The sequence below is a fragment of the Scatophagus argus genome, chromosome 5 (genome assembly GCF_020382885.2).
Source record: "Scatophagus argus isolate fScaArg1 chromosome 5, fScaArg1.pri, whole genome shotgun sequence".
In the NCBI taxonomy this organism is placed as follows: domain Eukaryota; kingdom Metazoa; phylum Chordata; class Actinopteri; family Scatophagidae; genus Scatophagus; species Scatophagus argus.
This window is the reverse complement of record NC_058497.1, coordinates 4228859-4253586: the sequence shown is the minus strand read 5'-3', so window position 1 is coordinate 4253586 and position 24728 is coordinate 4228859. Positions and strand designations below refer to the sequence as shown.

General features: G+C 40.4%; 1 protein-coding gene across 2 annotated transcripts in view; it reads left to right on the top strand.

Annotated features, from left to right (window-relative positions):
- Nucleotides 1-24728, top strand: part of LOC124058992 (endothelin-converting enzyme-like 1) — a 45255-nt gene that overhangs the window by 17082 nt on the left and 3445 nt on the right. Inside the window, exons 7-15 of one of the 2 annotated variants that reach the window (XM_046388650.1) lie at nucleotides 5650-5872; nucleotides 10442-10540; nucleotides 11062-11136; nucleotides 13242-13345; nucleotides 14332-14390; nucleotides 17010-17061; nucleotides 21408-21475; nucleotides 22090-22238; nucleotides 24088-24153. In XM_046388650.1, the coding sequence (XP_046244606.1) occupies nucleotides 5650-5872; nucleotides 10442-10540; nucleotides 11062-11136; nucleotides 13242-13345; nucleotides 14332-14390; nucleotides 17010-17061; nucleotides 21408-21475; nucleotides 22090-22238; nucleotides 24088-24153 (895 nt within the window). The remainder of the gene's footprint in view (nucleotides 1-5649; nucleotides 5873-10441; nucleotides 10541-11061; nucleotides 11137-13241; nucleotides 13346-14331; nucleotides 14391-17009; nucleotides 17062-21407; nucleotides 21476-22089; nucleotides 22239-24087; nucleotides 24154-24728) is intronic. The other variant, XM_046388651.1, reaches the window with a different exon arrangement.

Sequence of the window (24728 nt, the reverse complement as noted above, 5' to 3'; positions counted from 1 at the left end):
GGATGAGTTTGGTGTGGAAGAACTTGACTGGCCCACACAGAGCCCTGCCCCCATCAAACACCTTTGGATGGGGTTGAGGGAACTTGATGGGAACTGGAATGGAGATTGTGAGCCAGGCCTTTTAGTCCAACATTGGTGTTTGACCTCACAAATGCTCTACTGCACAAATGGGCAAAAATTCCCACAGAAACACAAATCTTGTGGAAAGCCTTCAGAGAAGAGTGCAAGCTGTTACAGCTGCAAAGGGGGGGACCAACTCCAGTTTAATATCTAACTATTTGGAATACTAAGTCATTAAAGTAATGGTCCCATTATTTAATGTCCCAATACTTTTGTCCATATACATTATGTTGCAAACATGACTAAAAAAGATAATGGCAACCAAAGCACCAAAGTGCTCAGCTGTGTGGTCACTCGTGTTCAAGGTCAATCACCACGAGAAATTTGCATTTCCTTATATCCACCTTCTGTCTGGTATGTAAGTATAGCTTCAACACCTGGTCAATTTCTTTGATTGTCTTAATGCAGGATGTAGAGAGCCGCACTTTTGTATTTCTCACAGTACCAGTGTATGAGCTTTATAAAACAAGCATGATTAACCCACCTGAACAATTCCACGTTCACTAACCCAGCTGAACAAAGCATGCAAGTCATGAGACATTTAAAAAGAAAAGAACTGCAGTGTCCATCCTTATAGAAATCCCCTGCCCATCTAAACACATGGAATGTATGAGCCATGTTAACACACACACACAGTGTGCTATTGTCTGGCTTCTCTGGCTTCATGCTGCGTGAGTCAGGGGTCGTGGCACAGGTGTTGGCCCGTTATATCATTGTCCAGTAGAGCAGATGGAGAGGTTTCTTTCCTCTCAAGGTCACTAATGGACCGCTGAAGAACTCTTTTGTAGTCTTACGTGCTCTGCAAGATTCGGCCACACACACAGCGTCCAGGAGTTCACTTGAAGATGTAACACAGGTGAAGAGGCTGGTAAAGACTGACATTTATGTAAAAGCAAACAGGAGGAAAGTTTGGACTCATGTCAAACCGGAGGTACAGCATGAAGTTTCAGCTGGCGAGGTGAAAAGGTGACAGACAAGTAAAAAGAACACACACACAGGTGCTTCACCTCCGTCCGTTAGATAGTTGTATGTTTCAGGATGACAGGACACATAGTTAAAAATAAATAAAAGCATTCCTCCTCCTACCATCCTGCATTCCTTCTTTTGACTTGCTTCATTTTTATTGGTCTGTCTTCTCCAGTCTCCCAAGTCTTTTCAGACTTTCTTCCACACAATCTTTTGATTTTTTGCATCTTTGTCTTCCACCAGTTTTTACCTCCAGTCCTGCTGAAATCCCAGTTGTTTTTCTTTGTCAATCCATCCTCCTTTTTCTACCATTCATTCTCCTTGTACGCATCACATCATTCCTCCTCCTCTCTTCTTCATTCTAAGTGATTTGCTTTTGACAACTGGATCTATCCATTTCTCACTCCTGCCATCTGTGAGAAGACACGTTCTCCATCTTCATGGGCATGTATTGACCAAGTCCTTCTCCTCATTGTTCTCTTCCTCCACCCCTCACATGTTCTCACACTGATGGCTCTCCCATTGTACAAATCAACAGACAAGTGCAGTCACACTTCCATCTCCTCATCCTCCATCCATCTTTCTTTTCCTTTCTCCTTCAAGTCTGTGTGTATGTGTAAGTGTGAGTGTGCAGTCTCCACGCACTGCAGTGACTGCAGCCAAACCCATTAGCCAGATGAGCAGGCCTCAATGAAGGGGAAAGCATAATGACAACACCAGCGTCTCTCCCACACACACACCCTTCCCCTCTCCACTGCTCTCTCTCTCTCTCTCTCCATCATGGGGAATCGGGTGTGTGTGTTGTTTTTCCGAAGTGTTTGGGCTGTGCCATTTGAAGACTAACAGGAGAGTCATCATTTCATGTGTGTTTGTTCAGGAGTGTTTCGGCATACAATATATGTGCGCTCATGAGAAACCCAAGGTAAAACAGTCAAGGATTCATTTCCTGCTGGGTCCGCTGCTTTTAAAACTCAAGGCAGTTTTAAAGCATTTTCAGATGAAGCCATTTCATGGCAGTGTAGCGTTCAGTAGGCTGGGTTTGACTCCCAGCAGGGTCTCCTGAGCTGAAAATATATGCAGTCACAGTACTATAAAGTGCTTTCAACAAAAGTCTCCTTCAGTATAACAACTAAATGCATGATATTCAGTTTTAGTTTGTAGAGTTTGAAAGTACATGTGTGTAATATAAAAATATATATATATATCCAAGATACTCCATGTTTGAACATAGGAGTCCCTCCTCCGTCCATTACCTGCAGGATCATTACCTGTGGTAATGTGTTGATGCAGTGCACAGGGACAGTGTCTTTTCATCTCTCTAACTAGCCCCATTAAAATCCATTTAGCTAATGAGCCTTCACTCAGTCCTCCGGTGATTAAGACCTACTGCTTGATCTGTGCAGCGCTCTAACCGACGAGCCCTCTGTGTTCATTTAGCACTGCGGTGACTTGATTGTGCCATTAAACACACACAGGCTCATACAGTACATGTGGGGCGAGAGCGCTCTGATTTGAGCCTGCTGGGAAGTTTCTCAGGGTCAAAGACAAAAAAACAACACTCGAGTATACTCTGATCTGAAACTCGTATTGGCTGTTTTGTTTGTCTGAGCCTTCCAAAATCCTGATCAGCATTAAAACAGTATTTTTGGTTAGGACAGTTTTGAATAATCATCCTTGTGTGGGTATAGATCATATTACACTTTGCTGCAGGTGCAAAAGTAATTATCAATACTATTTATTTTTATTTTACATATATTGTAGCCAATCTAACTGTGTGGTACACACATTCGTGAGCCCCACATAATGAATTATAATAGCTTTGATGATCCCTTAATTTTGTCTAACACTTTTAATTTGTCCAATACCTTGGAAACTATAAATTCCAAATATCTGGAAAACTGGAGACATTCCCACTAGCATCTGGTGATGTTAGCATGCAAACACAATTCACCAACAAGAGAAACATTACACCTGGTTAACATCAGTATGTTAGCATGCTCACATTAGCATTTAGCTCAAAGCATGCCTAAAATACAGCCTCATAGAAGCCAAGCCACTAGCATGTCTGCAGCGTTTTGTTAACCACACAGATCACTGTGCGTCATTCCTTTTTTTATGGATTTGAAGTTGTGTGTAAAAGTACTACTGTGCCGCTGTATTGTAGCTATAAGAGTCACGTGTGTTCGCTCTGTAACTATTTAGTGGTCTACACTGTGGGTTTCACAAAATCAGATTTTCACTATGTGATTATCATGGAAAAAAGAATTCACAGTAATGATATGATCAAACAGTTAAAGAAAATTTGGGGGGGAAAGATCAAGATATGAGTGTAGGGAGGTGGGGAGTAAATTTAACAGTTATTGTCAATCCAGATATATCACAACAGCTGTAGTCGCAGCTCCTCAAAAATGTAACGGCACATCAGGGCTGTGGAGATAACACATGGGGACTGCAACAGCTGTGATTTGCTTGTGTTTTCTCCTGCAAGTTTCTGATGATAGTGGAGACTGATAAGAGAGAAGCCAATGTTAAGGAAGTTGAAGGAATCAGTAATTTTTTTCTTTGTAACTTACATCTAAAGCCATCTCCATTGCAAACATTCTGCTCACCAAGACTGCCCCTCTGTATCACAGTGAATCAAAGAACATTGATTGCACAGGAGTTTTCTCCTACTCAGTAATGACACAAGGTGAAATAAAAGTGATTTGGATGTATCTCCAGTTCTAGATGTGTCCCAATTTCTCACTCTATATCACACTTTGCATGGAAGAATGTAAACACAATCACTGTGGGAAATTTAATTAAAGCCTTTATGGTTTGTCTGTCTAATACTGCAGTGCTGCTATCAGTAAGGAAATCTGAAAACTGCAAATCAAAACTTCCCATGAAGTGTGATTCCAGCTTTACTCTGAGAGATTACCATCATTACTTTCCTTCAAAGATGCCTCAAGTGAAATGCTCATCTCTCCCACACACACACACACAGTAGAGAAATGCTGTAGATTTACCATTATCATATAGATGACTTCCATACATGTCAGTGGATTTCTAAGCACACACTCCTACACGCTTATATCCATATACATGTATAGAAACTAAACTCACACTTGTTCAAGTGTGACAAAATAAAGAACCAAGTTGCAGCAAAATTACACCAACCAGCTAATCAAGCAAAGCAGCCACACCTTTAATGATAAGTTGATGATACTGATGATCAAGGACACTACCTGAGTCTCTCATTCATTTATTTACCCTCCATTCCTCTACCACCTGCCTTCTCCTCCCTTTTCCCGTCAATTAAATTCACTTCACAAGTGCTTTGTTGGCAGGACCTCCGGGTGCTGTTTCCAAGGCGCTTCTGATTTAATATCTGTCATGCATAGGGAAAATTAACAAAAATGGGAGAAAACAACAACAACAACAGCAACATGCCTTTCGGTTCACATGGAGCCTCGCAGTAGGCGAGCAGGGCATTTGTCCCTGCAGGGCAGATTAGATGTGCACACCCAGTGGGGGCACGAGGACCCACCGGCACTCCATCGTCTGGTGGAGAAGACACAGCTTGAATACATAAATGAATGATCCATTTTCTCTCCCCCCCGCTCGACATTTTCTTCACCCCTCTGCTGTTTCTCCGCTGTGGATTGCAGGGAGCTGTTCTTAAACTGCTGGGCCCTCTTGACTCCTCACCACTAGCTCTCAATCACTGTCACCCTCTTGTGTTCTCTCTAACTTTTCTGACTCTTAAGTGGCTCAGGGGGCAGATGGAAAAATAGAACTTTGAGCCAGATGGAACAAGATTACAGTTACACATAGTAGATGTCACTTTACAAAGTGAACACAAGTATGCTACATTAGAGTGTTGACTACGTAACTTTTGAAAGTAAAAATGAGACTTTCTTCATCTCACAATTAAAACGTTAATAAATAAATAATAAATTGCATGGGTGCTCTGTTCAGTTTCATTTGCCGCAGCCTTACTTGGTCCTGTTTGACCAGTAGTTTATGGTGGGTAAATTTGGTTAATGTTAGAAAATTGCTTAAGAGTAGGAAAAGTGTGCACACTGACTCCACATGTATTTGGGTTACATTCCAACCTTCAGGCTTTCTTCAGGATCAGCCAGAAAGAAGAAAAAAAGAAGGAAAACTTGCTTAAAACAGACATTGCTTAGTGAATTCTCTGACTTTATGACTCTTCTCCACATGTGCTATTCTTATTTCATGTTTACTATTTTCCATTACCATTATCCATGTCACCTGTGGCCCTAGTGGCTCTATATTGCATGTGAATGACTTCTTTGACTCTGTATCCTAGCAGACATTGTTTCTGTGGCTTTGGAAAGAAGCTTTCTGCAGGGAACTTACAATGCAATACATCAGTGTATCTCAGGTAGAGAGATAACTCTAACTAACTCTAACTCTTTCTTATTGCCACTTCCACTGCCTGCATCTATCTGCCATATGACTTTACAAAGCTGTGGCAGTATGTTCAAAGATGAATCAAATCCACACCAAATGTACAATAATGTAAATGACCCATCCTTCTTGTTTTGTCCATTCAAGGGTTCTCCATAACTACATGCTGTGGCGCATTGTGGCAGCATTAAGTGAGCACCTGTCCACAGCCTTCCGCAGTACCATCCACGAATTTTCTCGGGAAATTGATGGTACTGAGCAGCAGCTGGAGCTGGGCAGGCTCTGCCTCACTCAGGCCAACAAGCACTTCGGCATGGCCCTAGGAGCCCTGTTCGTCCAGCAACACTTCTCCTCACAGAGCAAGGCCAAGGTATGGATGGGGGTAGACTAAAGACTGGTTGGTTTATCCATCCATGGATGAGGGGATGAATTCAAATTGCCATTTATTTTCTTGACAGAGGAGGAAAGATTTTGTTTATACTCAGCAGCCAAATTCCACCAGTCGAAGTGGCCATTACATTTAAGTTTGAAACCTTTTAGATTTAGTTAATAGTAGTATATTAGTATAGTTTTAAAAATCTAAATGTATAAAACTGAGACATACGCCAGCTGAATATCACTGGTACTGTCAAATCTGAAACGAGGTCAGATCATTTTATTTTCAGTTTTCACATTTCATTCATTACAGCTCACTAGGCTATTGCATTGCATTGGCTGGACTTTAGTTGTGTACTTATTCCATACTGCGTGGGATTAAGGAGGTTTTGAATATGTAGTGTGGTCACACTGAGAAAATTAGGGGATAACTGCTCCATTAAGTTCTCTTGTTATTTGCTGGCTGTCTGCTGTTTGGTGAATGTAACATTTTTGCTTTAACAAGTAAATTGTGGTCATAAAAACCAAAGCAATGAGCTACAAGATGCTAAAATGCTAAAAAGGGAACGTTGCTCAAAGTTACTTACTCCATTGTTAATATAAACATATTGTTTAGAGCAGCTTTAACTATGCTGAGAACAGTCTGCAATGAAAAACATTTGATTTACATTACTGCCCCACAATACGATGCACAAAGAAACTGGAGAAGCGATGGTGGCAAAATGGCCCAAACCTGATCGAACACAGAATCTTGTTGGCTCAGGTCATGTAGCAGTACTTTAACTGCATCTGATTCCATTAGCCGTACTGATCGAAGTAGACTGGCTTCATGAGCATGTAATGTAATTTTTTCTGCAGTCACTGTTTTGATCAAATATACAATTTAAGAGCCATAATGGACTTACACACAAGGAGAAAAAAAAAGCACTGAACTTATTGGAGGATGTTGTGGACAGATATTTCTGCCATTTCATGATTGAAGCCGCAACTGCCAGATTATGACCTATTTAATGAAGGGGTATAAGTATAAAAAAAAAATAGCTGGACAGCAACCAGTGTGAAACCACACAGCCTTCAAAGGCAGCAAGAAGAAACTACACAGAACTGACCTTGGTTGTGAACTGAATTTTTATTACTATACTTATTACTGTAACCATTTAACAATATTCTGCAATTATTTGATCCAAATTTTTAAATGTCAGAGCTCCATAATTTCTATGACTGTATCAACACTAACCCAGATTCAGATTTTTTTCTTTCTGTTCTAGTTCATCATTTTCTTTATCGCGACAGGGGCACTGTAAGTGGGTCTGGCTGTGTGCTTTGACATGGCCAGATGATTTTGATGGATTTCAGCACTGGGATCTAGAAATTCCATCTATGTCAATCAGAATTGTCTGAAGTGTCTCCCGTAGCTCCCTCTCACTCATTTCTTGTTTCTACTTTGCTCTTTGCCTAGGTCAGAGCTACTAATCCCCCACCTCTGCCCTTTCGTCCCCTTCTCTTTCACCTTAATCCTCCCTCATATGTGTTCTTACCTCAGTCTCATGTCCATTCTAGGACATGGGGATATGGCTCCCAATGGGGTTTCTAACTTCTGTAACCCCATGCTCTTTCTTTAAGCCCTCCATCATCTCCCTTTCATCTTCTTCTTCTTATCCTCTCACGGTCCACCCTACACACTTTATCTTATGAGCTCCCTTTCTTCTTCTCTTGCAAACTTTTAAATCTCTGGCAAAGCTAAGGACTATAAAGCAAGTCTGACACAACTGGATTAGTTCTGGGTGCTAATTACTTTCTATGTACTGTACCTTAATTGAAATTTAAGTTCCCAGTTGCTAATGTTCCATTTCAGATTCTAATAAGATACTAAGCGTAAATTTCAGTGTAAATTTCAACAATGCTTCAAGCTACTGGAGCCTTGCTGATTAATAAAAGACAAGAGGGATATTCTAGAAGGATCAGGGAAAGAGTTTTTGCCCCATGAAAAAATCTCATGAGCATCTAAACATAATTCAACAATTTTCAATTCAATTTCATCATCACCATTTGTCCTCCTTGTGTGCACAACAGTGTCTAATGTGGCTAGGATAGAGAGTCTCATGCTGGGTTACTGCATTTTTCATACTTTCCATGCTCACACCGATCGTTTCACATCGCTTATAGACATCTGTCTGTACTATGTAGGCATGTCCACACAGGTTTGAGACCTCATTATCAACACGAGAGGTACTGACATCGATGCCAGTGGCAATATGTAAAGCCTTGACTGACTCACCAATGCTGCTTACCTCAGCATGAACAAGAATTAATGAGTCTCAGGAGCTGAAGCTGAGAGACAGGAGACAGAGTGGGAGAGACAAGGTTTCTTGTTATCCTGAATTAGCAATATAGAGGAAGCTGAAGGACACAACACGTCCCGGTGTCTTTTAGGAGTAGGCTAGCATTGCTGTTTAGCTTGAGAGCACCAGTAAAATTCTTTAAAGTTTGGATGATAGAAGCAGAAAGAAACCCTGATGTCGGAGTCTGTAAATTGAATTACATCCACTGCCAGTGTGTTTCTCCTTCTCACTCTGCAATATCGGTGTGTGGCAACTACCTTATTCAATCTTTATTTTGCTCAAAAATAAATTGAGATAGAGACTTCTTTTACTCTATTGCGGAGTATAAAAGATCCTAGACAGCAAGATACACAAACAGGAAGCTTAGATAAGACTGGTGATAAAAAAGTAAAAATAATAAAATGTCAGATTAGTAAAATAACATTCAGTGAGTAACTTGATGGCAAGCAGAGAGTGTCATCGGTTCTGTGTGCTCTGTGCAGCCAGTTAGACAAAGATTACTTGTGAAGGAAGAGATTGCACTCTGTAACACTGCTGTACAACTGCAAATGTTTTTGGAGTTCCAGCAGCACCAACAGAGAGATAGATCTTTTCCAGTAAAACCACATGCTGATTGTGTTACATTGCATTATCACAGTTACACTATCATTTGTATCAGATCTACAATTTAAAATGATCAGCTTAACAGACGTGGACCAAGGCCTCTGGTTTTTTGGAACAAGTAGCTTGTGAAAAATAAGGTATGACTAATTTAGTAGCTATAGCTCATTAACATGCATGTCTTCTGTGGCTTTGTGTGTACACTGTAAGTACCAAATGGGACTCAGATTCAGTATCAATATTAAGGGAGTCAGATCAGGGCCAAAAAAAACAACATCAGAGCATCCCTCATAAAGGCACAACAACTAGCTCTGGGCTGTTCAAAACAAGCACGCAGAGAAGAAGAATCGGCTTTGATAGCCCTCTAAGCTGAGCACCAAGCTAAGCACTCCCTAATATTTAATTAATGGGAAGGTGACTTGAGGAAATTCTTAAATTCTCTTCAGGATTCTTCAAGTATTTGGAAGTTTCATTGAAAGCTTAGCAATTTGCTCAAATTATAACTTGTATGTTACCTGCAACTGCAAGCTTAATCCCATTACAGACGGACAGTGAAAACATCCCATTTCAGTCACTTTGACTTGCGTTGATGCTTGCAGCTGCATAACAGAACTGTGTGCCTTGCTGTTTTTGAAATGAAATCCAAAATCCTGTGATGACCGAATGCTAAGTGGTAATTACATGTTTCATATTGGAAGGTTACATTACACACAACTGACATCAGAACCTGCAGTAATGGGACTTCAAATGTGGAAGAAAATTCACCAATTTGATTTAATAGAAATCCATATCATCAATCAGCAACATTGTTCAGAAAAACACAAGCACTGTCTGCTTAAATATTTGAATATTCACTAATATTTAATAAGGGTTGGGTGGAGTAAATAAAGTACATTTACAGTGACTTTATTACACTATCTATTGATCCTGGTCTCCTTCTATAGTGTGCCTTGAGGAGGATCCAAAGGTGCTGCAAGATTTATTCATATATTGCACATTTACTATCCATATTTGATAACACCACAGTAAAGTGTTGGCAACATTTACATTATGTTTTATGTTATGTTCCTCTTTTCAGGAGCTCAGCAGTCAGATAAATAGTGAAGGTCAGAGCAACACTACTTGGCTCATGGCCTAACAGACAGGTTTTGGCTGCTTGGGGGAGATGGATATCCAGCTGCAGGCTCTGCTCTCTCTCTCTCTCTCTCTCTCTCTCTTTCGTGTCCTGCAGCCTTTTCTTGTTTTGTTTGTTTTGTTTGTTGGTTGATGTACACCTTAAATATGAGCTTATTTTAATTTAGAAGAAAATGGAAGAAATACATTTGCTATTTAGTGCTAATAATGTGTGTTACTATTACAATATTACTAGTATACGGCTGTGTTCCACCAGTTGATGACGTGTCAGAAAGAACATTGCTAAAAGTCTTCTAACCTGCATGGGAACGCACCTGTTGATGCTTTTGTTATTTTGAAGTGGATGTGGTCTCACCTAAAATACCATGAAAAACTTCACTTGACAGGGGCCAAACAATCCAACATGTCCATAATTCATAGTAAGAGACTGACTGAGACTTTTCAGGGCCTTTAAATCTTCTTTCACTATGAATGTGATTTCCTTCCAGGTACAGGAGCTGGTAGAGGACATAAAGCACTCACTGGACCTTCGACTGCAAGAGCTAGACTGGATGGATGAAGCCACCAAGGAGGCTGCCAAAGCAAAGGTTCAGAGCCTAACTCACCTCGTGCATCACAAACATGACTCCCTGCCAGATCCGATTAGTATTTGAAAAGAATTTAATTATTTCTTTGCAATTCCTTTCTTTTCAGGGGGTTTGATTGATTGCTTGGTTAGATGGAAGTGTGTGATAGAATACATCAAGGGCTTGACATTGAGAAGTGAAGATCGTCTAATCCGGATCTTTCTGTGGTGCTGATTTAGGGTCTGCACTGCAAGATATCCCTTCTAATACTTTTACAATCTGAAGTTATAATCCTTTTAGAGGGCCATGCTGAATATAAAGAGCTTCCCTGTAATCCTATTACATTGGGTTTGCTTGATTAGTTGAATATGTGTGTGTGTGTCTGTGTGTGTGTGGTTGGATGGCTGTGTGTCTGGTCCAAAAACGAGTGTGTTTGAGTGTTTATTACTCACTGCAAGTGGATGTAGGGTGATGTTGGACCAGTTGTTTTCCCCCACCCTTTCTCCTCCCCTTCATCACACTCTCTTCTCCCTCTCTCCCAGCTGAAACACATGATGGTGATGACAGGATACCCAGACTTCCTGCTCAAACCTGAGCTCATAGATCAAGAATATGGGGTGAGTCATAAGCTTCCTGTTTCACTCTGCGCTGTCCAGTCATCCTCACCTATATGTCATGCAAACAAATTCTATTTTCCAGCACCCCCTTCTCTCATTCTCTTTCTCCACAATGATTTTCCATTGGACACTGCCATGCAGTTATTGTATTAAGATGGAGCAGAAATACATCATGTACAGGAGTAAATGAACCCTGAAACACACTGATGAGACTGTTCAAATAAATCTTATACTTCAGGAATGTGGATAAAACCAGTATCCATGTGTAAAACTGGGTAGCAGGCAGCTCAGTTGTCAAAATGGTGTCAAGGGTGTAATGATGGAAAACTAGTGGGGCAGCTGTAGAAACAGATGACATCTGTGATGAGTTTGTGCTTGAATGTAGATGTTGTATTTCTAAACGTGTTAAAGCCCAGACATACCAAACCAACACCAAAAAGCTAATGTTGCCTCATGTCACCAGTGTCTGGGCCAAAAAATTGCACTTGAACACAACGCAAAGACAAAGACAAAGACAAAGACAACAGCCAAATATCCTGCCCCTGAATGAGGGTAAATAAGCAATGAGCAAATTGCAGTAATTCATCATTTTAAAAAAAATGAAACAGAAGGACTGAGAGAAGGATTGTGAATATATAAACCATTGGAAATAAAGCATACTATAAAATCATAAACTATAAAACAGCATTGCCTTTCACACTACGTTCGCTCACTACTTAGATGGTTTCAGTTGATCTTCAGATGTAAAATGAGAAGAGTCTTCTGTGTGTGCAGTCTTGACCTAAGTCACTGCTTGCTTTCCTCACTTCATTCTCTCTTCCTGTGCACTGACTTGCTTGGCTAACCAGCCAGTCAGAGTAGATTTTTCCCACCACTGGGTTCCACGCCGATTCAAGCTCAACTGGTCGAAAAGCAGGACAGACTAGTGCCAACGGTGTGAAACACGCAGCAAAAACCAGGGCCAGGAAAAGCTGCATTTCTGGTTCTTCTCCTCAAGTTAAAAGTTCACAGACTCAAAGTTGAGGGGTGGTTGTGGAAGGTCTGTTTGTGGGAGATTTGCCCCATATGCTGCTCCATGTTTAATGATGCTCTGCACAGATGTGCATTTTTGTCACAGACTGACAGAAGCACATCTGGCCCTGTGAGACTAAACAAACTAAAAAAAACAAACAAGTAAGATGATGTGTTTACTGACAGTTTAGAGAATGAAGACAAAGCAGGTTATATTAAATTCTTTTGGCAAGTAAACAGTTTTCAGAGTGTGTAAAACAAACTACTAAGTGCATTTTAATGTTAGGCACTCGCGCCACAACAAGGATAATACTCCCCACACAGAAATGAGTTGTGTCACAAGCACCACAGATTTACAAGCTAATTAGTATCTGTCTTATTAAGTCCTTTTACCCCACCTCACTTCAGACACACTCACAACCATCCAGCTGAAGGAATATTTTGACATTTTGGAATTGCGTTTAGATGCTTGCTTGTGTGCTATATTTTGTTGTTTAGTCTGCACAAAACTAAAAAGCTTAAAAACTGCAAGTTGTGATTTTACAGGGTCTTGACTGTAGTCCTGACTTCCTGGACTCTGGTCATCATTGTGAGTTTGCCAGGCAACCAGCTTAGACTCCAGACAGAGTGGGCAGGCCAAGCTACCGTAATTATCTTACCTTCACCTTTACTATACAAATACAGTATGAGAGTGGTGCCAGTATTCTCAGAAAGGAAGTCAGTAAGCCTACATTTATTTAATCTGTACACCAGATTATCTCACAAATTCTAGGCTGGGACTGATACCAGCCTATATTTAGTTTTTGGTGCAGGTTAAACAAACAAAATATACTGCTTTAATTAGTGAGTTTTAGTGGTGCTGGTAGGTGGACTCTGTAACCAACAGGCAGTTTAAGGCTAGCTGGGTTCCTTTATGCTAATCTAAAATAACCAGCCGCTAGCAGTAGCTTCATATGTACTGTACAGACACGAGAGCGGTATCATACTGTCACCAGAGAGTGAATAAGTGCATTTCCCAAAATGTCAAGCTATTCTATTAATACACAACATACAGAAAAGGTGTTCACCCTCACTTAATATCTGTGGTTTTGCAGTTTGACGTCGATGAGAAGACTTATTTCAAGAACATCCTCAACAGCATCAAGTTCAACATCAAGCTGTCAGTCAAGAAGATCCACGAAGAAGTGGACAAGACGACGTAAGTGTCATAACTCCTCATGACACAAACTACACTAGCCAGTTCTGTCAGCTTACTGACAAGCAGTGCAAAGCAATTAAAAAAGGTTAATACATTTGAAATCCAGACTGAACTCGTGCAGCTGAGGCCCACACCAGACGCTGCAGTTACAACACTGTGAGTGTGTTTCTCTCTAATATGTTTGACATGCCTAACATGTGTCCCTGTGAATCCCTTTTTAGTTTGACATATTTATTGATGTGCCTCTAAATTAAACGAACAGATACCCAATCGACATACACAGCTGGAGAAAATCCATTTGATTTACTTATCTATCGCAGCCAGGCAGCAGCAAAGTGCTGTGGGACATACAGCTCATTTTTCAGAAATACTGCCCTGTACGCCCGGATTGAGTGATTCTCTGCTGTGACAACACGTTACAGTCACTTCAGTAATCCAAGGTGCTCAAAACAACTGTATCATTAGCCCACACTCAATGCCCTGAAGAGTTAAATCACATACTCCCCCTTTATCACCAAAAAATGAACCTTCCATCACTCACTTTCTCTTGTTGCTATGAAAAAAAAGAAAGAATGAAACACTCCTCCTCCACCACCCTGCATTTGTCTCCCCTGCATCCCTCTGCAGTCCATGCCGAGCCATCAGTCTTTCACTCCTAGAACAAGGGCATCTCACATTTTTGGGGGGATTTTGTGCAAATCGATTGGTCTGGCTTTAAGTAGATTACCATAAAGGAACTGTTTGCAGTTTCATATGCAGAGAGGAACTTTGGCCGTGGGACCACACACACCGAATATTTCTCACCAAGGGAGTTTAGAGAGAGAGAGAGAGAGGCAGAGGTGTTTGGGATTCTGTTCAGGAATGGGGTGTGTTTAGAGTAGGTAGATTGGTGATTTGAGTGTGTGTGTGTGTGTGTGAGAGAGAGAGAGAGAGAGAGGGTTCCTATCTTTAATACCCTGTTTGTTTGACACCGTTTTTCTCCTCAGGTGGCTTCTCCCCCCTCAGGCCCTAAATGCCTACTATCTCCCGAACAAGAACCAAATGGGTGAGTGCGTGACACTTCAATGTACATACTGATATTTTCTCTGTCATCTGTCTCCACAAACAAACACACACACTCCCATTATCATTCTGCACCATGACACGGACCATGCATTAGTTACACGCAATTACACCATGTTGCTGCATGTCTTCTACAAGTCAAACGTGACGGCGCCCCCCTCCTCATATCATATTGCTTCTCATCGCTCACTTTCTACTTCGATCTCTACCTCACATACTTAATACCCCCCTGGAGGAAAAACAAGTAGTAACACCTGCCTGAGTTTTAACAAATCTAGCCTTGCGATGTCACTCCTGTCGCTCCTCCCCCACTCCCTCCCTCCCTCATCTTCTCCCAGGATCGGCCCGCTGTCTGTGTCTGCCTGCCTTCTGGATTAAACCTCTCGCAGAAAAATCAATGGCATGCTCTCAAACTGATGTTAGAGGACAGGAGGAGTCAGACAAACAGTCATCCGAGCCCCTTGGGTCATTTTTTTTTAACCCACTCACATTAGTTCTCTCATTTATCCCAGCCACTACGGTTCCCACACGCAAAGAAAATATATGAACATATATGCTTTTTATCTATGCCACATATATTTTCCAATATGTATGCACATCTTCAAAAATAGCCCCCCACATATATGTCTTTCAACTATATGTACATATATCCATGTATGCACACATACATGTACATATATGATATACATATATATGTAAAACATATATGTTAATATATTTCTTTCAATGTGGGACTGTATAGTGAAAAAGGTGTAAACAGCATGATGCAACCACAGTGCCGCTCCGCTGTTGCATCATGTACATCTATCCATCCAGTCTGATAAGCTGCAAGACTAAGTTTCCATTTTCAGGGGACTGAGTAAGATACAGACATTAGGTTGTTTGATTATTTAATCTTATTCCACTTCCTGTTACAGATATGAGATGTAGCTGAAAGCTCCAAAAATGTAGTAATTGTACCTTTAAATCTGTTATGTTATGCATAGTGTTTTCTAGAATGAACGTCTTTACTGAACAACATCCTTCTGTTTTGTCAACCATATGGGGATATTTTTTAAAATGTTCTTTATCACACACTGGTGGGAATATATGACAACATTCACTTACTTACTTAAAGTTCACTTACTGTAATGAACTCATTTTGTTCAAACCTTAATGATGCTAATGATGTTTGTTTGAAAGAGTTGAATAGATGGCTATGATTTCATTTAACTAGACGTCTTGTTCTGACTAGCTAATGGTTAAGATGTTTATTGGTAAATGATGATTCCACTTGATGAAGTAAGAACCTGCTGCTGCTGAGGAGACTGCATGCTCAAAGAAATACAACTTGGCAAATAGAGAGACTTTCTATCATTGTCCTCTATTGTAACCGCATATTGAAATTTGGTGTGCTACCAGGTATGGCTGTATTTTATATCAACATCTTGGCTAGTGCTGATTTAGGGCATCTGTGTTTCCCATTTGCTCCTAATTTTCTTTTTCCCTCAGAAAAAACACAGTATAAGACAATAGCTTTTGATTGTTTTATTGCATGCAACAGTTTTTCAAGTGGCCTCACACTCTGTCATCTATCAACAACTCGATCCATATTGCGGCGACGGGCGAACTACCGACTCATAAAGCTGAACCGAGACATCCGGCTTAGAAGGCTAAAGGGCTGGAAAGCGTGACGTAGCGGAGTGGGAAAAACGCAATGCATTGTGGGCTGTGCGGACAACTGAAAAGTTTGTTTACGCCGGCTGCACGCGTGACGCTGCTCGTGTGTTGTGTTGTTTTGTTTAAACAAGTTAAAACATGGTGCAAACGTTCTGTGTCCTTAACTGCCACAATCGTTCACATGATCGCTTCAGTAAAACAAACGACGGGCTGAGATTTTTCTCATTTCCAACGTGGAAGCAAAGCAGCGAACAAAATGAGTTCATTACAGTAAGTGGACTTTAGAATATTTTATGCAACCTAAGATCATAGTGTTGTCATATATTCCCACCAGTGTGTGATAAAGAACATTTAAAAAAATATCCCCATATGGTTGACAAGACAGAAGGATATTGTTCAGTAAGGACGTTCATTCTAGAAAACACTATGCATAACATAACAGATTTAAAGGTACAATTACTACATTTTTGGAGCTTTCAGCTACATCTCATATCTGTAATAGGAAGTGGAATAAGATTAAATAATCAAACAACCTAATGTCTGTATCTTACTCAGTCCCCTGAAAATGGAAACTTAGTCTTGCAGCTTATCAGACTGGATGGATAGATGTACATGATGCAACAGCGGAGCGGCACTGTGGTTGCATCATGCTGTTTACACCTTTTTCACTATACAGTCCCACATTGAAAGAAATACATTAACATATATGTTTTACATATATATGTATATCATATATGTACATGTATGTGTGCATACATGGATATATATGTACATATAGTTGAAAGACATATATGTGGGGGGCCAATTTCAAATATGTGCATATATGTTGGAAAATATATGTGGCATAGATAAAAACATACATGTTCATATATTTTCTTTCCGTGTGGGATTGTTATCAGAACATTTCCACTTCCCTCATGTCGTCTTTCTGTCTTTCTTCCAGTCTTCCCCGCCGGCATTCTTCAGCCCACTCTCTACAACCCCGAGTTCCCACAGTAAGTATCCCTCCTCCTGTCCCTGCCTTTCCCTGCTGCATGCTCCAAGGGGAGGCAACAGCATCACTACAGCCACAACAACAACGGTCATTAAAAGCTATGTTAGTCTGGCAAGCCTCTGCTTCCCTGAAGTCCCAGCACACCTGATTAAACCAATTTAACTACCCACCAAGAGCTCAATTACTGAACAAGGTCCTGCTAATGGAACAGGTGTCATTGAGTGGTTGCCTCCCTAAATTTGAGTCCATCCAGTAATTCGATGGTGCATGAAAGTAGATAGCCTCCCTGTCTGTCTCTCGGTTCTATTTATCCCTCTTGTTTTGATCTCAAATAAGCTCTTTGTAATAAGAGATTCACACATTAGAGTCACAGTACAATGCTGATCATAATTTTAAATTAGTCACACATTTAACAGAGAACACAAATCATTTCTTCTTCAGTTTGATAGAAGCGCTCATATGGGGTGTTTCATGGGTAATAGGAGGAACTGATAGGGAAATTCTGCAAGCTCCCTCCCGTCCAGCAAAGTAATGTGAAAAATGTAGCAGAGGACTGCATAGGACTCTAGGGGGCAAGGGCTCTTGGCTACGTAGTGTGTACTGCAGGAGGTAAGGAGACACCAAGCTGGGACTTCAACAGTGTGACAGACTGACCATCGCTCAGCTCAGTGCAGCAGGAACAGCCAGTAGTCAGAGCCAGATGCACATTCATTTTCCTCAGTCTCAGTCAGCTTATAATTCAAAAGCAGCGTGGTTTCATAGATTCCTTCACAAGGACGTAATCAGGGGAAGGTGGGACTCTGATTAGAGAGTGTTCACATTATTTTTTTTAAATAAATTTCAGAACTTCCTGTAAACGGTTGACTTTACAGAGAATTAATCAATACATTTGTTTTTAATATTATTTTCAGTGCATTTAATGGAATATTCATTTATTTATTGACCTTTTTTGTTAACTTAATTATTTTTCATTTTGGCTGTTGATCCTCCACAAACAAACATCTTCAGGACCAAGGCTTTTCAAGTGGTCTCAAACCTTTGATCGGGACTGTATGTAAAGATGTTCGAAATTACTATGTATAGGTTCGATACTCCTCAAGTACCAAGATCACTGGAAAGTAATCATAATGAATTATGTTGATTAAAACGAAAAGGTTTATACAACATTAAATGCATCATAGATGTGAAGTAACTGACTGACTCATATCTCATGGTGATAAATACGCCTTCTTCATAGCAGACATCATGAAGTCATCAGGAAAACCACAGGTGTTACTAGTAACATTAACAATGACTCAGTTCTATTCAAGTGTCCCAGTAAGACATGACAGTGTGACAGCAAGCCAACATGACCAATATCAAAACCATCAAACTGAAGCAGCTAAATGGAATTCAGTCCTATCTATAGCCATGTATAATTTACAACTGTACATAATTTTAATTATTCCTGACCATTTATCAGAGCTCATAAATTTATAGCTTGACTTCCTGTGTTCCAGACCAGCACTGCTTTAATTGGACTCATGCATGCATTCATTCATTCATTCAGTACAGTGTGAAAATTCACTTCCCACAAAGTTATATTATGAACATGAGGTAATGTAACTGTCATAGTTACGTATAGAAAAATTCATATAAATATAGAAAATAAATATCTAAATGTCTATCTCAATATGAATGAATATCTAGAAGACAGTGAGAAAGGTTAGATAATATAAAAAAAGAACATTTAAATGACTTTTTGACTAAAATGATCGGCAACTATCTCAAAAAGTCAGATGCAGAAGTTTCCTTGAATCAACAAAGGATTTACCACTCACCATTTACCGCTGGCAAGTGAAGAAAATGCAAGCTGACTTTCACACGATGCTTGAATCAAATGTCTGCCCAATAGGTAGGAAATGTGTAGGTAAAATATTTCTTTTCCACTCAACATATCATTTGTTTACCAAAGCTATTCACTGAGAAAACAACCTACTGCTGCCAACATTGACTATTATTCTAAGCTGATACATACAGTGCAGTCCAAATAGCTGCTGCACCTTCTGCATTCATACCAACGCCCCAAAGGAACATGCACACCTCAATTAGCAGTTTGTGTACCCAACATTAGCAAACGCTTCTACGTCTTCATTAGAGGTGATCTCCTCTACTTCCTTGCCATGCATGCTAATCAATATTAATTAATGATGTAATAAAGTATGTGTGTGTGTGTGTGTGTGTGTGTGTGTGTGTGTGTGTGTGTGTGTGTGTGTGTGTGTGTGCCACTCCCCTTGAAGTTATTACTGCAGTAGCCCTAACCTCCCATAAACTCTCATTCCCCTCCTCACACACACACACACACCTCTCCACTATCACGTAGAGTATAATGAAGCTTCAATCAGCCAGTTAGTTTAGCGGGGGAGTCGGCCCAGTGTGAGGCAGCGCATCGACTAGCTGTCAGAAAGTCATTTTCAGACGTAGCCATGTGAATAGCCCTAAGTCGGCCCTCTCATCACTCTCTATATCTGCATGTGCTGCAAAGACAGCACTCCAGCTAAGGCCAGGATCAGGTGGAGCAAACCGCAGGTTTTTGGAAGCATAGGACACATGGGGTGCAGGGGAGTATAGGTTGTGGGCCCGTGGGTGTTTATACACGGTTGGGATGTGTTACAGGGTGCTGTATTTATACAATTTGGGAAATTCAGATTTATGCTCACACCTCAGCTGACAGGTCCAAGTACTGATTTTTCCCTCACTTGGGAAACAGATATTTGATGGTTCCCAATCAGGTGAACAGAAAAATGTGGCACTGAGTTGATTTTTATTCAATACCAATCTGAATGACATTGATCCAACAGTAGGAGTCAGCTGCAATCAGCCCATCAAATGCATAGTGAAACTACACATCATAAAGCATTTACTTTGTGATTAGATGTTACTACTTTAAAAGAAAGTGCTAATACCCTGAATCTCATGAAATGAAGACCCCTGAAGCAGTCTACCACATGCTTCAGACCTTTAAGGATTTTCCAAGAGTTTGATAAAAAGATCAATACTACTCTCATGTCTGTCCATTAAATTTAAAGTTTGAGCCAGAACAAGCTTACCTTAGCTTAGTTTAGACTGGGACCAAGGGCAAACAGCTGAGCTGGCTCTGTCCAGCGATAAAATCTATCAGCTGTCATCTTTAAATCCTCAGCAATTAACATGATTTATCTTGTTTTTTCATCATTATTATTATTATTATTATTATTTTTCTTTATACAAAAACCCAGAATCCAGCCTAGCTTTTAACCCTGTTTCTGATGTTAAAAGCTAAGTAACTTTAGTTTATCAGTGGCCACTGTCATCTAAAATTGCAGTTACAGAGTAATTGTAAATACTAAAACGTACCATAACAGTAGCACAGTTACGTTAACAAGTTGACTCTGTAAGACCAGTTCACAGAAATATGATACCAGACCAAGTCTAGAGAGGGGAAGTCTCTCCTTTTCCAGTGGACCACCATGGGACATTATTCAAGAACAAGATATCTGTAGTAGTTAATGGTGAGAGACTATAATACACAAAATAAAGCAAAATAATTTTTGGATTCCCATTTGAATTCTGTAAATTACACATATGATGGCTGTTAATGTAAAAGATAATTTTCTAACTCCAGAAAGTTGAAGTTTACACACCAGTCGTGTAAGTGAAGTCTCGTTTAATACTTGGTAAACCTGGCAGAGCTGCTTCTGCATACTAACCAGCTTAAGTAACCCACTAATTCCCCTCTCACATAGCTGCAGTCGTGAACATGGTCAAAATTTTCACCTCTTTTAATGGTTTCTCTGTGATAAGTGACCAAATTATACCTGAGCGTATTCAGTTTATCAGCCTTTGGGGGCAGCCGTGGCCTAGAGGTTGGAGAAGCGGCTTGTGAGGGTCACCGGTTCCATTCCCCTACCGGACGGGCAGGAAAAATTTGGGGGTGTGGTGGAGTGATTAATGCGAAAAATGCCCCCCCCCCTCCATTAGCTGGCTGATGTGCCTTTGAGCAAGGCACTTAACCCCCCACATGCTCCCCGGGCGCTTGATGCAGCCCACTACTCCTGTGTGTGTTTCACTGCATGTAATTTGCCGGGTGTTGCATGTGTGTGTTCAACTAAGGATGGGTCAAATGCAGAAGACGAATTCAGTGTGTGTATGTAAAAATATATATACTGTCAATAGAGCAGATTCTTCTTCTTCTTTGTCTGTTTTATTGCTCATGAATTCAACACTGTTGTGTGTCCACTTCATAGTTCTGCTTGAAGTTTACATTCAAAACTTTTTAGCATGTATAGATAATGTTTAATGTTCTATGTTTCTCCTTCCTACTGCCAGGTCTCTGAACTATGGAGGGATAGGAGCTATCATTGGGCATGAGCTAACGCATGGATATGATGACTGGGGTAAGAAAGGCAACCTCTTCAGTCGTAATCCATGTCAACAATCCTCATACCCCCACGTTCTTTTACTATTTTTTTTCACCATTGTATTCCCATAACTGCACTGAATCACTCTATTTCACAGAAAGAGCGAGTGTTCCCTGATGATTTGTGCAATTTTATGACATTTGTAAGGAGTCTGCAACTGTAAAGCAAAGACTGTTTTGAGCCACAATCTGTAAGTTTCATTTCCAGTCTAAAGTGCTGCCCTTTAAGATACATCAAAAGAATTTAATGAGGAAATTTCTGCCAGCCACCTACCAAATGCTGGAATAACACTGAGTGTGATTGTTAGGATTGTGCACTACCAGTTTCTCTGGCAGAGAGTCAGCCATCATTTTTATTCTATAAATTTAGTTGGCTGGAAAAGCACTTCAGCTGACTCTTGAACTGGACACATCAGCCAAGGTCAACACTGGATTTAACAGTGCTTTGCCTTCTAATAGTTTGACTCCCACACCTACAAAAATTGTAAAAGATGACGCACTGGGCAGCTGCTGTGGACTGTGAAGGAAAGTTGCAGGTTGTGTTGTCTCAATGCTAACACTGCTGCCCTACCCTTTTGCCTCTCATCTTAGTGATGCAATGGTTCATGTCCCTAGGGGGTCAGTACGACCGCCATGGCAACCTCAAACAGTGGTGGACAGAGGAGTCCTACAGAAAGTTCCAGAAGAAGGCTGAATGTATTGTCAAGCTCTATGATAACTTCACTGTTTATAACCAGAGGGTGAGTCTGCATACACACACTGCACAAGTTCTTACTTGTACATATAATTTTTACAACAGAATTACATAGACACATGGGTTCGCTGACATTTTGGACTGATACGTGGTTTATATTGAAAACCATATATGTCAGCAAGTCAGTGTCTTTCTCTAATGCAATGCAGCATTATTTATTAGTATTATCATTAACATTAGCATTTATCAGTTTCTGCTTCCTTATGCAGGGGTCAGTGCTGATCATAGGGGTTGACTGATATCACAGTACACGCATCTCATCTCACTCCGTTTATCCAAATACGGGTTGCGGGGAAACAGTGTCAACGGGGAACCCCAGACTGTCCTCTCCCCAGCCACTTCCACCAGCTCGTCCGGGGGGGTACCAAGGCGTTCCCAGGCCAAAAGAGACATATAATCTTTCCATTTTGTCCTGGGTGTGCTCCGGGGTCTCCTCCCAGATGAACATGCCGGCAACAACTCCCCAGGAAGACATCCGGGGGAGATCCTTCACATTCTCTGAAGGAAGTAGCAGCTCTACTCTGAGCCCCTCTCGGACGTCATGTCGGTGGAATTAAGGAGATTCTCGAAGTATTCCTTCTACCACCGACATGGCCACAGATCTGCTGATACGACTATCAAGTTGATGGTCGACCTGCGACCTAGGGTGTCCAGGTGCCAGTTGCACTTGTGGACACCCTTATGTTTGAACATGGTGTTAATTATGGACAAACTGTGACTAGCACAGAAGTCCAACACCACTTGAGTTCAGATCAGGCAGGCCGTTCCTCCCAGTCACACATCCAGGTTGCACTGTTGTTGCCCACTAGAGCGTTGGAAGTCCCCCAGTAGAACAGTGAAATCCCCTGTAGAGGCATCTTCCAGCTCCCATCCCAGGGACTCCAATGGATACTCTGAGTCATCAACTCCCCCATGAACAGCCATCCTATCATGGTGCAGGGGTTTGAGTGCCCTAATGATCCTAGGAGCTATGTTGTTGGGTGCTGTTTGCCCCTGGTAGGGTCTCCCAAGACAAACTGGTTCTTTGAACAGTCCCCTCAGCTCCCTCATTTGCATAAGGGAGCAGAAATACCAGAAGAAATGTAAAATGAGATGCAAAAATAAACATGTAAAAGTGAATAATTAGGGGAAAATTTTAAGGGAAATAATAAAGATATTAAATAAATTAAAAATTAAATAAGTATATTTAAAAAGGAATACATTCATAAATAAAATGAAAAAGTACTTTTTATATAAAATGAAAAACTATATTTATTTCTAATACTAGTTTTGGTGCATGTAATTTATTGATTGGATCATTTATTTATTCTTTATTTTAGCACTTTGGGTCCTCCATCCATACAAGAAATAGTCGAGACCCTGTAAAATCACAAGTAGTGGTTTTTATACTTTGATTTTCATACAGACTAAACCAATGAGATAAGGTTATGTTCTTAACGATGCTAGTAGGTGGATTTTCTGTTTTTGTGTGGGCTGCTTCCACCTGTTTCCAGTCTGTTTCCAGCTAAGGTAAATATGGCCCCGAGGCTCCAGCTTCATATTTAGTGTACAGAGATGAGAGTGCTACTGATCTTCTCAAATAACTTTCTTATCAGGAAAGCAAGCTTTCCTGAAAAATTTCCCAAAATGTACAACTTTTCTTTTGGAATGTTTGAATAATATTACAAGGTCAGTGAAAAGTGATATCTGAAAAATGAAGATATTTGTTATTGTCTTTTAATCACAAGCTAGATCCTAGATTGAAGTACATCCTTTAAGAACATACCAGCACAAAAGTATCAGCAGATATGTTAAAACCTTTTAGTGTGCTTGACATTTACTTTCTGTATGTCTAGGTGAATGGTCGCCTGACACTGGGGGAAAACATAGCAGACATGGGAGGCCTTAAGCTATCATATTATGTAAGTAATTCCACACCATTATGGTTTTGCTTCAGAAAATTTAAATATTAATGCTGTCTCTATCAGTATACAGCTCCTCTGTTCATTCTTGAAAATCTGTCTCTTTGTTCTTCATAAACCACTCTGCTTTATTTGCATGAAAGTAAAGAGCAGAAGTGCCCCAGTATGAAGAGAAAAGATAAACATTTTTACTTGAATCCTCTTTCTTTGCTTGTATCAGTATGTGTGTGTGTGTGCGTGTGTGTGTGTGTGTGTGTGTTTGCCTGGACAACAGAGTATCTGACATGCTGGGTAATTTGATTCTTAGTGGTCTATATTCAAGTGAGGTGTGTTTTATGCATGCAGAAATAACAATTCAAAAGGAACTAGTGAATTCTTTTAAATTAATGTTAATATTAAAATGCAACTATTGTACCATAATGTCTGTTAGTCACGTCAATTAGCTAAAGTGGATAACATTTAAGTTTCCATCATGTTTTAGGGTCTTGTTCAAGGGGATACTGTAAATGTCCCTTTTGGTTTTAGATCTTATTTTAATTTTGTAAGCATATGAGTTGAGAGATCATAATTTCATT